The sequence below is a fragment of the Martes martes genome (assembly GCF_963455335.1).
Source record: "Martes martes genome assembly, chromosome: 7".
In the NCBI taxonomy this organism is placed as follows: domain Eukaryota; kingdom Metazoa; phylum Chordata; class Mammalia; order Carnivora; family Mustelidae; genus Martes; species Martes martes.
The window spans coordinates 68,926,095-68,943,323 of NC_137894.1; the positions used below are offsets into that span (position 1 = coordinate 68,926,095).

The 17,229-nt window shown below is 47.7% G+C and overlaps 1 protein-coding gene across 1 annotated transcript in view; it reads right to left on the reverse strand.

Annotated features, from left to right (window-relative positions):
• The window catches only part of TNFAIP8L3 (TNF alpha induced protein 8 like 3), a 38,915-nt gene extending 24,143 nt beyond the window's left edge, over positions 1-14,772 (reverse strand). Inside the window, exon 1 of the mRNA XM_080808637.1 lies at positions 14,489-14,772. Coding sequence (XP_080664763.1) covers positions 14,489-14,540 — 52 coding nt within the window. The 5' untranslated portion in view covers positions 14,541-14,772. The remainder of the gene's footprint in view (positions 1-14,488) is intronic.
• Between the last annotated feature and the right edge of the window lie 2,457 nt (positions 14,773-17,229).

The window sequence follows — 17,229 nt, forward strand, 5'->3', positions numbered from 1 at the left end:
CAATAAAGGGCCAAAAGGCAAAATATATCTGGGCACTTACAGAACCATTTAAATGTAGCCATTAAAGAAAAAGTAAAAGTGCTCATGGGCCATCCAAAAACAGGCGGCAGGCCGGACGGGGCCTGGGGGCTTCAGCTGGCTGACTCCTGATCTAGCAGCTCCCTAAGGAAGGGAATGTGGTCGGGTAATGTTCTGGACACCTAATGTGTCTTACGATGACTTTATTCCATCCACACACTCGACTGATGGTTTGACGGGGTTCAGAACTCTACCTGCGAAATCCTTTGCTTTGAGAATTCAAAGGCATTGTACCACTGTTGTTCAGCTCTTGGTGCTGCTCGTTGGAAAACTAGTCCATTGGTAAAAGGGCCTAGTTATTCTCTCTGGAAGCTTTAAGATCTTTGTTTCATGACCACTCATGGCCGCACGTCTCAGAATTTCCTCTGCCTTCATTCCTCTAATGCCTAGGAGGGCTTGTGAGGTGAGTGGGGTGTCCAGGGAGAGGAAATGGAGAGATGCACCTGGGTGGGAAAGGCTGCAGGGAAGGGGAGCATTAAGGATGAGACAGTGATCTGGGGCCAGGGAGACAGGACAGAAGGGGACAGGTCAGGAGTGAGACTTGCTTCTGGCAAGAGATAAGAGGTCAGGAGGCTGCTGCTGGGGAGCAAGCTTTTCTCAGTGTTGGACTCTTTAAGAGGTACTATCCTCCAGGTGAAGAGGTCCAAGAAGGCTGGGAAACCATGAAAGTCAGGACCGCTGCAGGCCTAGTGACTCAAGAGAGTGGCCCTTCTTGCGACCTCTGCCCCTCTGGCCTCCCTGCCATGTAACCCGACTTCCTGATGTCCCGACCAGCTGCTCTTTGTTCTTGCCTGCCTCCAGACTGCCTTAAGATAATCTTGGCCCCTTAATTATCAACTATCTTCAGACTTTACTTAGACTCCAGTTTCTCTCATTGGGTTATGACAATTTGGCAGAATTATTTTTATGTGTTTGTTTTTTTTTCTTAACCAAAAATGAAACAAAAAAACCCCAAGGATGTTTGGAACCAGACATCTTCATCCCACCCATGCCTCAGTTCATCACTGACCTCCCTCCTGGGGTGAAGGAAAGCCTGGGGTGGGGGTATTTGGTGACAGCTTTCTGGAGATAATTCCTGGGTGCTTACTACAAATGCTGGTCTTAAGATGTATCATCCATTATTGGCATAAATGCCTACTTTCTCCAAGAACTCACTCCTATCTTGATTATTCTGCCTTTCCTATTCCCTGATCTCTCTTTTAAAAATCACAGTGGTCATATTCACTCACTTGCAATTGATAAGAAGGAGATATGGCTGCTTAATAAAGAACTGACATTGCCTTCCATGGGAAAATTAAGTGACTTTTTTTTTCAATGGGAGGATGAAGTTTTCTTGGAGGGTAAACATAGTCAATGCATATTTTTATATCTGAAAAGAGGTAAAAATAATCATTTTGCATATTATAAACCAAGAAAGTAAAGACAGACAAAATCCTAGGTTAAAAATTCTGACAAAGGTGAATCGAAATGGTTAGCACTTCTGTTTCCTATAAGCTTCTTGACTGGGCTACCCCTATTTGGTTGGCTAGAGTAGAATAAGGTGGACATAGGGACATAGTGGACAGTGTAAAGAACACTGGGGCCACGATGTCTCTTATTTTCAGCTCCAAGAAACCCTCTGCATAAGAAATCCTCAATTAAATTTCTAATTCCATTAGAAACACACACACACACACACACACACACAAATAGATACACATGATATTTAATATCATACAGCTCCTCACTAATAATTTTGTTTTAGAATGGCAGACCAATGGTGGCAGTAGACTAGTACCTCCTAAAAGCTAATAATCCTTCTATAATAGGATTTTAAATGCTCACCCCTTTTTTTCTAATTGTAAAAGTAATAAAGACACAAAATCAATGTGTAAATGAAAAAGTGGAAAGTCATAGTCATTCGTATTTGGGATAGAGGTCAGGGACAGAGAAATGTCATGCCAGCTGCATACAATGACAGTCAGCTAGCGTCAGTGAGGCCATGTTCAGGGGCCAAGATGGCTGAGTCAGCAAGCTCATTCCAGCATTGCATTTGGCTTGAGAGGCTCTGGTACCCTGTGCCGGACTCTAAACCCCAAATCTATGAGCTCATTACCTACTCATTACCTACTCTGACGGCCCACACTTCCTCTTCATGTCACGAGGGCCCATGAAGTCTAGGCCAGGTGGCCCCAGATGGGACAGAATGATGCAGGGGAGGCACCAGGGAGAGTGGAGGGCCACAGCCCAGGCGGTGGGTGAGCAGGAAGAGGGCTGAGAAGCCTGGAGCATGCCCCCCACCAGAAGAAGCCCCGAGAGGGACTCAGGGAGGACTTGTCCAAGGGGAAAGAAGATCACAGGGAAGTGAGGGAAGAACTGCTTTCAAGGAAGAAGAGGGAGGGAACTGGGACAAAATTAAAAGAAAGCCCACAGGATGAGCAGTGGACTAGGCCACCAGATCTCACTCGATTGTTGCTTTAAAATTAATATGTCCTGCTAAAAGTTATACATACTCACTGTGAAATATCTGGAAGAAAAGTACAAAGAAGGAAATTATAATTACCCATAAACTCATCATATAGAATGGTTAATTCTGTTCCAGAATTAAAAAGTTAAAAAAAAGTTTATATGTATGAATGAGTGTAAAGGAGACTCTTCCCCTTTTCTCTATAAAAACGAGTGTATGTATATGTATGTATAGGGGCGTGTGTGTGTATAAGTAAATATATGTACATATAATATGTGTGTATATGCATGTATGGAGCACAAGTGAGATCACAGATTATCAAGCTTTCATTATACATTATACTGCAAACTCTTCTCTATATTATTATATGTTCTTCAAATTAATTTTTCTTTTTTTTTTAAGATTTTATTTATTTATTTAAAAGACAGAGATCACAAGTAGGCAGAGAGGCAGGCAGAGAGAGAGGAAGGGAAGCAGGCTCCCTGCTGAGCAGAGAGCCTGATGCAGGGCTTGATCCCAGGACCGTGGGATCATGACCTGAGCCGAAGGCAGAGGCTTTTAACCCACTGAGCCACCCAGGCGTCCCCAAAATTTTTCTTAACAGATGAATAATATTCTGCTGTGTGGAAATGTCGTTATGTATTTAATCGTTCAGTAGCTATTTGACCAAATGTTTTTTAGGTTGGATACGCAGGTTTGCTGCTGCCCTCGTTTTGGTGGGGATGGGGGTGCCGTTTTTAAATAGTGAAAATTTAGCACCTGTTTTGTGATTTGGGGTAATCTCTGATTCTGTATCTTCATCTGTAAACTGAGAATAATAATGCCTGCTTTATCCATGTCCTGGTTTTGCCGTGGATCAAGTGTACAGGGTATTTCATTGTTCTTCTGCCTTTACCGTTGTTTCACTCTGAATAACTTAGTGGCTAAGGAGGCCACAGAAAACCTGGGTAAAGTTGAGGGAGAGGTAATGGTCTGGGTGTGGAGGTGCTGAGATGAGGGGCCTCCTGGCCAGTGAGAAGGAGAGGCCCAGATGCCCTGAAAGGCAGGATTTTTTGGGAGAGAGGACTGGGCGAGGCTGCAGCTTTGGGAATTTTTGGCCTTGCACCTTTAGAATGAATGGTCTCTCCCAAATGAAAGTATATTGTCAGAAAAGACCAGGCTGAGGACTCAGCCTGAAGAGACATGTGTAGGAGAAAACTATTAATGATGGACACAGGAGGAGCAATGGAAGAAGGATCTGGGAAAACCAGGATTACATATGGTCGGAGAATTCGAAAGGAAAAAAAAAGCCAAGATATTATTGTTGAATTCCCATTGGATCCCGCTCTGGGCTCTCTCAAAGTTGACTCTGTTTTAACTGAACTCTGCCTGCCTTGTTTCACTGAGACTGAATCATTCAATATGAATACCCTTAAATCCTAAGGGTAGAGAGGTTAACACAGATGAACAAATTTCCCTGTTTCCTTACAAAAACAGTCAATCTAAACACAGATAAAAAACATAACTGGAGAACTAGAAGTCAATAAATCTATCCCTGAAGCCAGTAACTATTAAACTCAAAAGTAGATTAACCTTTGCAATTGTCACTGAGCATCTATAAAACCCAGTAAACATCTTTGGCCACAAAAACTATGAAAATCTTCTGAGGGCTCTGTGTAGGGCCCTTCTGACTAACGGGAGGAGGGGCCAGGCAGAAGGGTAAGGCCTGGCGTGGGTCTGTGGTGGCCTGAGTTCTGGGCAGACGTGCCTGGTGGGGAAGGGGTGGCAAGAACACAGGACAAGGTGTTGAGAGGACACAGAGCAGGGGTCCCTTTGATATCACAACATCCAGAATAACTTTGATCCTTTTCTAAAAATTATGTATGATTTTGGGAAGGACAGAGGAGCCAGAGGATCTGGCCTCCAGCTCTGGTTCTGACACTGCCTGGCAGTATAACCAGAGGCTTTAATGTCCCCAAGAAAACATTGCGTTGGGAGGGCTTTTGTTCTCTTAAAAAGACTGCTCCCTCCCCAAAGAAAGTTCCCTTGCATCTTTTCAGGATTGTTTTTTGGCTTTGGAAAAGTACATCTATTCTTAGGGCTCAATCTAATTTCCTTCTTTGTACCGTTTTTTTACACATATTCTACCATGAGCTTGCATTCCTTTGGTCAGAAACGAATGTTACTAAAAAGCAGCAAGTAAGAGACTGCAGGGACACCCAAACCCCAATAATCAAGCTCTGAATCTCAACTTCTCTTCACTGTGAGGCAGGCTCATCCTTGGGTTTCTGCTCATCCTCGAATCCAATGGGTTACCATGCCCTCAGAATTCTTTATATGAGATGATTTAATGCTGGAGTGGAAAAAAAATGCCTGAGGACCCAGCAAGCTTAAGTACACTCTGATAAAAGGAATGTTTGTCTGTCTTCAGCACCTCTCCTGACTTTCCTTTTCAGTCCTTCTCTTGTCCTAGTGTTTGCTACATTCACCACCCACCACGTCCCATGGTCTGGAGATGTGCATGGCTTCAGAGTCCTTCTACAACCTTCTCTCCCCGGTAGGAGCTTGGTGCCCCTCTCTCCATCCTCCCTCCCAAACCACACTTCACCAGCTCTAGAACAGGAATCTGGGCCAGCCAGTCCTTGTCAATGTGCTACTGGGCTAATGCAGTTGATGTCTGGTGCTTAACACAGGGCCTTCTGGAGATGGCATGTCCTACCAGAAGGAGCCTCATGAAGGAACCTAACGGTCAGGATTCTGGACCCCGTGGGAGCTGGAGGGGGATACAAACGAGCCTGGTGGCATCCAACAACTTTACCTAATCTACCTTGTACAAGAGCACTATTTTTGGAGTTCCCCTGACTTCATATCCACTGACAATATGCACATTCCTGAGCGAGTTATTTAACCTCTCTGTGCCTCAGTTTCCCACTTTATAAAATGAGGCTATTTCTAGTACATATCCTAGAAGGCTGGTATAAGGGTTAAATATCACATAAATAATCAGTCCAGATTTGAATACATTATATGTGCTTAGTTAACATGAAATAAATAAGTAAAATTCAAAACATCACTATTATTTTACATTTAGGACTAGCCCTCTGGGACTGGACTCTGGCTGGCAAAGAGCATCCTCACAGCTTCTCATCTTGTTAGATATTTGCCACAACTTCTTAAAGCCCATGCCCTCTCCTCTATAACCCCAACCCCAGTCTTCCCTCGTTGTGTCAGTGTTTTCCCAAGTAAACCAAGGAAGCACACTGGTAGACAGAGTCGCTGTTGAGGCCTGCCCTGTAGAAGGCCCCATCATCTCCCTCCCACGTTCCACACCGAACCCTCTGTTGACTTTCCCAGCACAATCCACAGGCCTCAAATCAGACCTGCTGGACATATGTGCTCACCAGAACAGCCCGTGACAGAACTTCTTCCCTTGTGTGAAATAGGAGGCCTCCACTATAAAAATATCAATTAGGAATCTCCATAAAACTACGTATCACCAAAATGTTTCCTTGCATGGTTAGAAGAGTTTCACAGAAAGCATATTTTACTTCTGAGAAGAGAACCTACAAGACAGTGGCTGCTCCTGGGGTTTTTCAACAGTTTAAACCAGTATTTGGACACCACCAAAGTGTCTTTTTTTTCCTCTTTTTTTTTCTGGAGAACCGAGTTACAAAATACTGGTTTCTATTAGGGTGTGTCTAGCACTTTCTGTGCCGCCAAGCTTTCCATTTTTATAGTCTGCACACTAGGAGATTTTCCATGAACAGGCTCAAATTTATTCCCAGGCAATGATGTTTAGGCAAGCCACTATGAACGTGAAGACTGTTCGAAAGCAGCATCAGAATTTGGACCATGCAACTGCCTAAAAGCAAACAAACAAACAAACAAACAAACCCATCTCTGATGTACAAAAAAGTAATAGATTTTTTTGGCATGCCTTAATATATGTGGGGGACAAGGGTACTCACTCTCCTTACACGTTTTCTTAGATAAGGTTGTTAGAGAAAACTTGTTTTTTAAATTTTTCTCTATCCTTTATTTCTATACTTGCACAGAATACAGCCCAAACACCCACCTACACAGGCATTTTACATGAAGAGCTACAAGCCAAGTGACTGCAAAAAACAAAACCAAATTATGTATATAGTGTCTTTATAGAAATCTGCATGTTAATTCAAGTGGGAGCCAATGGTAACTCTGGAGGAAAAGGAACAAGTTAGTGGAGAGTGCTAATGGAAAGTGTGACTATAATTTGGTTTTGCTGACAAATAAAAAAACAGGTGCCATATTTTTAAAGAAAAAAATAGCATAGGAAATAGGGCTTTATATTTACACACTCACACATATTCTTGTTCCAGCTCTAGAAGCTTACACGTTGGCTACAAGTACCACTATGACACCCAATTTTACTTTTTTTTTTTTAAAGATTTTATTTATTTATTTGACAGAGAGAGAGAGATCACAAGTAGGCAGAGAGGCAGGCAGAGAAAGAGGTGGAAGCAGGCTCCCCACTGAGCAGAGAGCCCGATGCAGTGCTCCATCCCAGGACACTGAGATCACGACCTGAGCCGAAGGCAGAGGCTTAACCCACTGAGCCACCCAGGCACCCCCAATTTTACTTTTTAAGTACAAAAACTCCCTTCTGCTGCTGGTCATCTAAGGAGATCCCCCTGGGTCAGGCCAAGCTCCTCACAGGTTCCCAGCCTTGCCACCTTCTTTTTTCTACCCCCATCTAAATTTTTCACTCCTTCAAGGCTACCCTCAAGGCCCATTTCCTCCAGGAAGCTCACCACCAGAATTCCAGACCACAGTGCCTCTTGCTCCAGATCCTACAGAATTTTTTGCTGATGCCTTCCAGTCTTGCAGATTAAGTTTTGGGTGGGTGTTTTCTCTCCTCAACACAGCTGCAAATTTCTAGAGGGTAGGGTCCCATCAAATTCTATTTCTCTATGTGACCATAGCACCCTGTGCCACTCTGAAAACGAAACAGGTGATCAGCCAATACCTCTTGGATTGAATGGATTGAACAACTGGGTGCAGAGCTATGAGGTCTGGAATGGCTAATTTCATCTGGCAATCTAAATTTTCCTAGGGAGGTCTAGGTAAAATTTACAGCTCAATGACTATCCCCTGAGCTTTGCTGGTAGACAGGGCTGCCCTCACTAATGAAACACTCCTGAAGAATTCTGGGGACCTTCTGTGGGGGATGTCGCAATGTCCTGCCCAGGTTCCTCCTGGAGAATGAAGGGCCAAGCGTGCCACAAGCCTCTGGGGGCCTGTAGATAGCTTTCAGTGGGTGGGGAAAGCTTCACCCTGTAGATAGCTCTCAGTGGGTGGGGAAAGCTTCACCCTGTAGATAGCTCTCAGTGGGTGGGGAAAGCTTGCACCCTGTTCCTTGGGATGGCCTGCATCTAATGACCAACCTTGTCCCCTTGTATAAGGGGACATGAAGGCCTGGCCCCTCACCCTGACTCAGAACAGTTCTGAAGGGCTGTTCTAGCTCCAGAGCTGGAGGCTATTATTGGGTGTGCATTGGAGCTCAGCTTCTCACTCTGCCTAATCCAGTGTCCCTCCCCTTCCCTTTCCTTCCCCAAATAAACCCAGGGCATGCCAACCTCAATCACAGAGTCCACTTCCTGGGGAAACAGCCTATAACAGCATCTATCCATCCATCCATCCATCCATCCATCCATCCATCCACATACAGGCATACCTCATTTTGTTGCACTTGGCTTAATGAGCTTTGCAGATTTTTTCCCCCTGAACTGAAGGTTTATGGCAACTGGTGGAGTAAGTCTAGCAGTGTCATTTTCCCAACAGCATTTGCTCACTTTATGTCTCTGTGACACATCCTGGTAATTTTTACAGTATTTCAAACTTTCAAATTATTATTAACATTTGTTATGGCGATCTGTGATCAGTGATTATAGCTCACTGAAAGCTCAGATAATGGTTTGCATTTTTTAGCAGTAAAGTATTTTTAAAAAAATTTTTTGAGAGAGAGAGAGAAAGAGATGGGGGGTGGGACAAAGAGAATCTTTTTTTTTTTTTTTTAAAGATTCTATTTATTTATTTGACAGAGAGATCACAAGTAGGCAGAGAGGCAGGGGGAAGCAGGCTCCCCGCTGAGCAGAGAGTCCAATGCAGGGCTTGATCCCAGGACCCTGAGATCATGACCTGAGCCAAAAACAGAGGCTTAACCCACTGAGCCACCCAGGTGCCCCACAAAGAGGGAATCTTAAGCAGGCTCCACGTGGGGTTCCATCTCACCCTTAGATCATGACCTGAGCTGAAATCAAGAGTCAGATGCTTACCTGACTGAGCCACCCAGGTGCCTGAGCAGTAAAGGATTTTTAAATTAAGGTATGTAAATTGTTTTTTAAAGATATCACGTAATTGCACATTTAAGAGACTATGCTACAGTGTAAATGTGACTTTCATATGCATTGGGGAACCTAAAAATTCCCTGGCCTACCTTTATTGCAATATTTGCTTTATTGCAGTGGTCTGGAACTGAACCTGCAGTATCCCTGTGCTGTGCCTGTCTTCACTTATCCATGCAGGCACACAGCCAGCCAGCCAGCCAGCCAGAAACCTACCAGTGTGTTCAGGATCCAAGGTGTTAGTGAGAGGTGATACAGGTGAAAATGACCCCATCCTTACCCTTAGGGAGCTAACAATCCAGGACAAGAGACGAGAATGTACCAGAATAACCCTAAAGCACACAATGGGAAATGGCTGTTATTAAGACAACAGAGATTTGGCTGGGTACAATCCCAGGGCAAGGGGTCAGGAGTCTTCATGCACTGGTGCAGGCCGTGGCCATTGCTGTATGTGTCCTGTCTCCCCATCTGATCTTAAGCCCTGGAAGATAGAATGGATAGTGTCCTTACCTCTCTGCCTTCCCCATACTTCCCAACACAGGGTCCCAGACAGCACAAGAAATCTTAAAACACTGAAGGCAAGCTTTGGCAGTTCCACTGCATAGGAAAGGTTTCTGGCTGTCTGGTCTCTCAGTGCAGAGTTTCCAGGAGGCTCCTCAAGATGCACATTCATTTATTATGCCCATAAAATCTCAGGAACCTGAAAGCACAAGACAAGGTCCTGACCCATAAAGCAGTTACAGACAGTGTGTGGACAAGGCAGAGGCCCCTGGAAATGTCCACAAACAGGAACAAGACACAAGACAGTGACTAACAGGCACGTGGTACCTCATCCTCAGATGGTCTCCGTCCCAGGCTGGCCAGCCCATCCACTGTCAATCTGTCAGTCAACAAGGGTTACCCAACGGTCTCCACCAGGAACCTAACAATGAGAATCAACAAACTGCCGAACCTCATAATCCCCTGAAGCTAGTGCTGTAGCATGGTCTACTGTTCACAGTGGACAAGTGCCTGTAAGCAAAACACCACCGCTAAGTGCCTGATGGAAAGAAGGGGGGCGGCTCGGAAGCGTGAGTCGGGGAGTCCGTCTTCTGTATTTCCCAGCCCTCACCCCGACTCAGCATGCCAGTCTCCTTCCACTCTCCCTCTCCTTTCACTGCTTTTATACAGTCTGTCAGCAGCTTCTGTTGCTTGCTTCTCAGAAATGGCACTTGCATCCTCTCTCTTCTGCTTTGCCTGAGCACTGCCACTTGCCCTGATACTGCAGCCACCCCCGGTCACTGGTGCTCCAAGCCTAGACAGTCCCGCACTCCGTGTCTCTCAAATGCGGCTCCTGCAAACCCAGCTCTCAGTCAGTCCTGTCTCTGCTTAACGATCAGCTCATCAGGATCCCCTCTGGCCCCATGAAGAACTCTTTTCCATGTGGCCCTCCCTATCACTCCAATACCTTTATTTCCCAGTACCCCCTAGAATATGCCCTCCACTCCAGTCACCTCCCTGCTTATCTGGGCCTTTGCTCAAGTGGTGTCTGACTTCTGGAACACCTTTCCTCTTCTTAGCCACCTACAGAATCCTACCTACTTGAACCCTACCTGCCTAATCCACCTTGCTACTTTGTTCACAAGGACCACACTGAGGACCTAGGTGATGAGAAGGATGGCAAAGGCAGGGTTAGAGGCCAGCTGTCTTCCCGTTTCCTTTACTGTCTTGAAGCTCCCCTACCATATCTTGACTCCATTGCTTGGATATGCTTTTCTGTTGCACCTGCCTGGGTTGTGAAGAAATCCCACCAGCTTGACGGCCCCGGACCACCTAGCTGTGAGTAGAAGGAGCTTGTTTGCCCTCAGCTGGGTAGACTGTCTTTGTTTTACAGGCCTAAAAGAGAAAAAGCTGACACTGCTAATGTTTACTTGCTTGTTGCTTCTTAGGAAAGATTCTTAATCACTGTCGAGTTAATATACCAAGTGCTAAAATTTCTGAGAGATGGATGGTGGGTTTGCCAAATGACAGACTGCCAAGTTGGGTCTCTGGAATGAATCCAGTGTTCCATAAACCCTGCCTCTTTCCTAATCATAGAAAGAACCCCAAACGACAGAAAGGCAGAGTAGAGTTTCAGGCAGCAGAATGACACAGAAGCCTCATCCTGTGCTTCCTGAAAAACAGAAAGTGCAGCTGGAGACAAATCTCATCTCCCCCCTTCACCCACTATGCACAGTGCTGTCCTGCTTGATGAGGGCACCACAGGCACTGGGGAGATCGTTGGAAATGTCTCTTGAAAGGGGTCAAGAGTAGGTGGTCTTCGGAGACTTTCTCACTCTTCTGCCAATTTGTAACTTGGAAGGTGACTGGGATGGGTAAAAATGGAAGGGGAATGATGAGGACTTCCTGGGCCTCCTGCTACCTTGAAGGAAAACGGTTCACTGGTTGGAAGGGTTACCTCCTCTTGTTTCATTTGAAATGGCATGAAAGTGGCTATCTCCAAGTTAGCCGGTGGGTTGGGTAAGGGCTTCTCTGCTTTGTGTTACTTTACCTAGAGTTAGAGGAAAGGGGGATGGTGAAGGTAATAGTTCTGAATGTCTCCATCTTCATGCCTTGAGCTGGAAGATGAGGAGGATAAGAAGAGGTAAATTAAAGATAACCTCCCTCAAACCAACTAGCAAACACACACACACACACACACACACACACACATACACAGACACACACACACACACACACACCCCCCAGAGAGAATGAGAGAGTGAAATTCAAAACAAACCTTCTCAGGCAATTACATTAATATGATGATAATAATGACAATAATACGTGTTACACATGTCTACTGATTTACATTTTATAAAGCACTGGCATACATTATTTAGCAGTATTCTTACAATAAATAATCCAGTCAAGTGATAATCAACATAGCAGCTACCATGTACTGAAAGATTACCGGGAACACTTCATGTGGTATTTTATTTAATCCTCACAACCTCTTTGTGGTACTACTGTTATCTCCATTCTACAGAGGGAGAAACAGGTTTGGAGAGGTTAAGATACTTGCCCAACAGGTAGAGAATGAAACCTAGGTCCTTCTGATTCCAAGAGTACAGGCTCTTGACCTTAATAGGGTACATCTCATGGCAGGGCTTTTTTTTTTTTTGGCAAGTTCTAGAAGGGAAGGCCACTCGGGAGGAAGCAGTCCTCACATCTTAACTCCCCAAGAAGTGTCACACAGACACACACACAAGGAATACTCCAAGAAGTCCCACTTCTCTGTTGTCCTCAGTTACAAATGCACTCAGCTTGCACAGATACAGGTCCACAGATGGACCTGTATGGAGACAAAGGTCCTTATGGAGACAAAGGTCAACCCCTAAGGATAACACAGCTTCATTTAACCTGTATCTGAAGTTGCAACAAGGGTTTCCATTTGACAGGATGCAACTACAGCAAGGCAATGAATTAGCATCTAGTTCTGAAGCTTTGTCACGAAAAATAGTTTAAGACTAAGAATAATGAGATGGAATGCCATTTAGCAGAATGGCTTGTGATATTCAATTAAATGTTCAGCTTGAGAGATTTGGGCACACACAGAGAAGAAGAAATCACTGTAGGAAACAGCAAGGCACAAACACATGGTGACAGCTCATAGAGTTGGCTGTCCTATTCTTCATGGGACCCATCTGACCTCAGTGGTAAGGTCTGCTGTTAGCGCAGGGGCCTGACACAAACAGACACGTACACATCTGGGATACCTGGGGCTGGGAAGGCTTGGTGGAAAAGGAACAGGACTCTTGAGAACTCCTTCCCTCCCCTTATACCAAAGCACCAACTTCACCTCTGGAGTGTCTCCTCCCCCTTCTTCTCCTCCCTCTTCTTTCTCTAAGCTTCCTTCTCCTCTCCTTGAAACATCAACCTGCCTAAGAGACCTGAGGGTAGGGTGGGGACAGCATATTAGTTCCTGGGATTTTGAGACAGTAAAGTGTCAAGGTCAGCAGCCCCCAATCCTGCCCCAGCTTTCCAGATACATTTAGATACATACATAAACACCCACTGGAACTTTAAACAGATGTGAAGAGATCCACAAGTCCCCCATGATACAAAATCTTGGGTGCTTCCTAGCCACAGAAACATACAAGTAGGCAAAGGGCTCAGGTCAATTAGTTATATCCACACCTACCTGCACAAAGGAGGTGACCCTTACACATACACTCAAACACAGATACACACGGAGGAATCCTCAACACAGGCATCTTGGTAATGCCACCCTGCCTCTTGACTGGCCTCATCTCTTCCACCCACCCAAAGGTGTTGACCAATAGCGGCCCTGTGAGAGGCGGAGGGTTACCGTGGAGTGGATAAGGAATCACTCTGCCCTTGGCTACTCCCTGCTGTGAGACGTGGGCAAGCTACTTAGCTTCTCTGGGCTTCTTTAAAATGGAACTAATAACCACCTGGCTAGATGCTGTGAAGATGTAGGGGAATCATCTATGTAGGGCCTTTGGCACAGCGCCTGGCGCTGTCCTGCCTGGTTCCTGAGCTTGCCTTTCCTACACCCATGCCTGGGCTGAGAGTGCCTCCTGGCACTTGGCCCCCACTCTCAGGATGCTGGTCTGACATAGGGAAGAGTGGGGACTAGTCTAGGACCTTGGGTTTGTAACAGGAGGGTAAACTCTAAGGTCACAAGTCTGCAGGCCGGCCGCGGCTAGCCTTCAGGGCCCCCGAGGGTGCCAGAAGCCGGGGACAGGTAGGCTGGGCGATCAGTTCTACCGTGCGTGGACCCGTGGGCGACAGGTGGAGCCGAGCCGTGAAGGTGGGCAGAACCCAGCGGTAAGTCGACCCAAGGCTGTGGGTGGCTTCCTCCTGTTGCTCAGTATCAGGGAGAGGCGGGGGAGGACATTCATTTTTTCCAAAGTAAGCATCCACCCATTGCTTCGATAACCATCGATTGTGAAAAGACGGCGGCGCCTCTTAAAGGCGAAGCCCGACTCCCGCGTCTGCGCCCCCTCAGCAACCCCCCCCCCCCGCCGTGGCTGTGTTCCCGGACTCCTCCGCTGGGACCTCCTCTGCCTCTGCGGGGCAGCGATGGGCAAACCCCTCTGCTCCGCTCGTGTAGCAGCCTCAGGAACCGCAGCCACTAGCTGTGGTTTGACCCCTGCCCGTCCACCCGCGGGTCCTTTCCTTCCCGGAGTCCCCTGTCACGCCTCCGGACCGGGTCACCTGTCCCGCAACGTCCCTGGCGCCAGGGTTCGAGGACAGGGTCGGCGCACAGAAAGTTATTTCAAAGGGCAGATGTGTTGCAACCCTCGCTGCAGCAAACTACAGGACGCGGATTTCCCGAACCCTTCCCCACCCCCACCCAGCCAAGGCGACCCGAGCCCGCCGCAGGACGCAGCTACGCGGAGAGCCACCCGCAGATGCACCTCTTCTCCCTCCCGCGCGCCCAAGTGCAGTGGAAAACCTCACAGCAAACTCACGGCGCGGAGCAATCCCCGGTCCTGGCCTGGAAGGGATCGGCCTCCCGTCCGGCAGCTTCGAGAAATACTCGCGATTTCCTGCCCCAGCCTCCCCTCCTCCCGGGCCCGGCCCTCCCGGCTGGGCTGCCGCGGCCCCTCGGTACCTGCGGCGGTCACGGGCTCGCCCTCGCTCTGCTCGCCGGAATCCGAATCCATGCTGCGGGCTGCTGGCCGGACGTCCACAGCCGCTCGCCCGTCTGCTGGGCTGCTCCGGGCCGGCGTCTGCGCTCCGGCGACCGCGGCGCACTCGGGACGGGCAGCCGGGCGGCGGCAGCGCTGGCGGCGCGGGCTGGGCAATGCGCGGCGGGGGCCGGGGGGCGGCTCCGCAGAGGCGAGCGCCGCCCGCACCCCGCTCCCCGCGCCCCGCCGGCCGTTGCCTGCGCGCCAGGCGAGCGCCGGGCGGAGGGTGGGGGCGCGCGGGGAGAGAGCGCGGAGGGGGAGGGGAGGCGCGAGCTGGGAGGAGCGGGAGCGTCCGGCCCCGTGGGCTCCAGACGGGGCTTAAATACCCCGGGGGCGGTGCCGCTCCTCCTACCCGCGCCCTGCGCCCGCGCCCGCGCCCGGAGCCCGGGACTTGAGGCACACGGTGAGGTCGTGCCGGTCGGCGAGACCGAGCGCGGTCGCTTGCGGATGGCCAAGTTGGTTGGCTTTTGAGGCGAAAAAGCGCCTCTACTCCGTAAGGGAAATAGACAAAAAAAGGGTTCCGTGTGGGAGTCCTGGGGCTGCCTTGGCTGGAATCCGAGTCCACCGCTCCGGGACCTTGGGCGAGAAACTCAACCTCCCTGAGGTGTTTCCTCACTTGGCAGATGGGGAAATGACAGTTGCCTTTTGCCGGGAATGTTGTGGGGGAGTAAATAAGATAATGCACGTGAGGAGCCGAGAGCAGGGCCTGGCACCTGGCGAGGAAGGGAACGGCGCTCGGCAGGTACGCTCGCTCCGGCAGCGCTTCTTGCCCGCGTGGGCGGGGCGGGCGGGCGGCGGAGCGCAGCCGGGCCCACCTGGGGGCCGAGCTGGGGGCCTAACTCCGGGCCGTCGCGCGCCGCGGACACACCCTGCCCGCCCCGGCCCCGCCCCTTGGCGCCCCAGACTCGGGCGGAGAATGGGATTTTCAAACCTCGTGTTAACGAGGAGTGCTCCACATGCTCCGAAGCCCCTACCCTCTCACTTTGTAGAAAGAGGTATTTGTGAATTTACTTAGTAATTAAGAGACAAAACGACGGGGACCGGTGCGGGGGACGCCCTGAACAGGAGCTGTAAGGCCTCAAGAGATCGGGAGATCGCTGGTTGTTAATTTTCGACCATCCATGCAGTCGTACTGTCTCCCGAATTATCAACTCCCAGCACTTACGTAACTTCAGGCCAGCCTCTGTGTTTATAAAGTGCCACCGAAAATGCAGACTATATTGACGTGAGCGAAATGAAGTCAGGAGGACACAGTCTACCTAAAAGTGCCATTTAATTGTTTCCTGTGCGCTCTTGTTTAATCTGTACAGCGACCTACTGAAGAGTTTGGGTTGAACCACGTGCAGATGCTTTTTTGGGGTTCAAAGAGAGCTCAAAGTTGGTATTTTCATAGAATCCGACCAATATTGCTGTCTCCATTTTATACATGTGGAAACCGAATATCAGGGAGAGCAAATAATTTTCTTGTGGTCGCATGTCCAGTGAGTGAGTGAGCTGTGACTTGAAATCAGGCTTGTCTGATGTCCAGCCCTGCTCCCAGCTGGTAGGGTAGAGTGTAACAAGTCAGTTTGGCCTTTTGGCTACGTGACGACTGCCTCTTTTAGTGAAGGTATGGGCTTCATAGAGTACAAGTACGGTTCTACTTTGCATCCTCAGAAAACATTTTCTAGGTGGCCAAACTCATGGGCTTTAGTTGACAAAAGTTGGATGGGTTTCTGTGGAATAGTCAAAAGATTCCCATTCTAGCCCTGTGATCTTGGGCAAATGGCTTAATCTCTCAGTTTCCTCATATGTTGGCATCTCCTTCATAGGATGGTTGTAAGAGAGTAAATGAAATAATAACTGTGGAAGCTATTACTCAATGCCTGACACACAGTTAATGTTTGATAAGTGAGAAGAACATTACTTCTTAGATCTAATGGATCCCATTTAGAAAAAATGTTTTAAAATCACATTTTAATTATGCCTCCATCAGAAAGGACGAATACCCAACTTTTGTAGCAACATGGACGGGACTGGAAGAGATTATAACATTTTTAAATGAAAAGAGTAACAGTGACAGTTGTGTAAAAGTTGATACTCAAAAAATAAATAGCTGGTATCCTTTAAAGAGTTTGCCATCATAGCTTTGCATTCCTTTTTTTTTTTTAAGATTTAAAAATTAATTAATTAATTAATTAATTTATATTGTTTGCCACAGGGGAGGGATGGATGGGCTGAGGGAGAGGGAGAGAGAATCCCAACCAGACTCTGCTTTCTGCTTTGACTGGAGAGCTCCAGTCAGGGTTGGAGCCCAGGACCTTGAGATAGTTACCTGAGCCAAAATCAAGAGATTTGTTTAACTAACTGAGCCACCCAGTTAGTTATGCCCCATAGCTTTGCATTCTTAAGGAAAAACAGGAATGGTAGCAGAGAACAGAGTATATTAGATTGAAAAGATATCCAGCTTCCTCTGAAAGCCAAGCCTAGATTCAACAACAGGAAATGTGAAACTTTCTCTGCTCCCTTACACCTCCTTTCTTGGCACTTGGTAGAAGCTTTTTAATGATTGTTTGTTTGTTTTAATGGACAGATGGTCTAGGTTGACGGATGAGAGAGACAGAATCCCACGGAGGTATCTGTACATCACAGCAAGAAAGGAAATGGGGAAGCTCACTACTGGAAC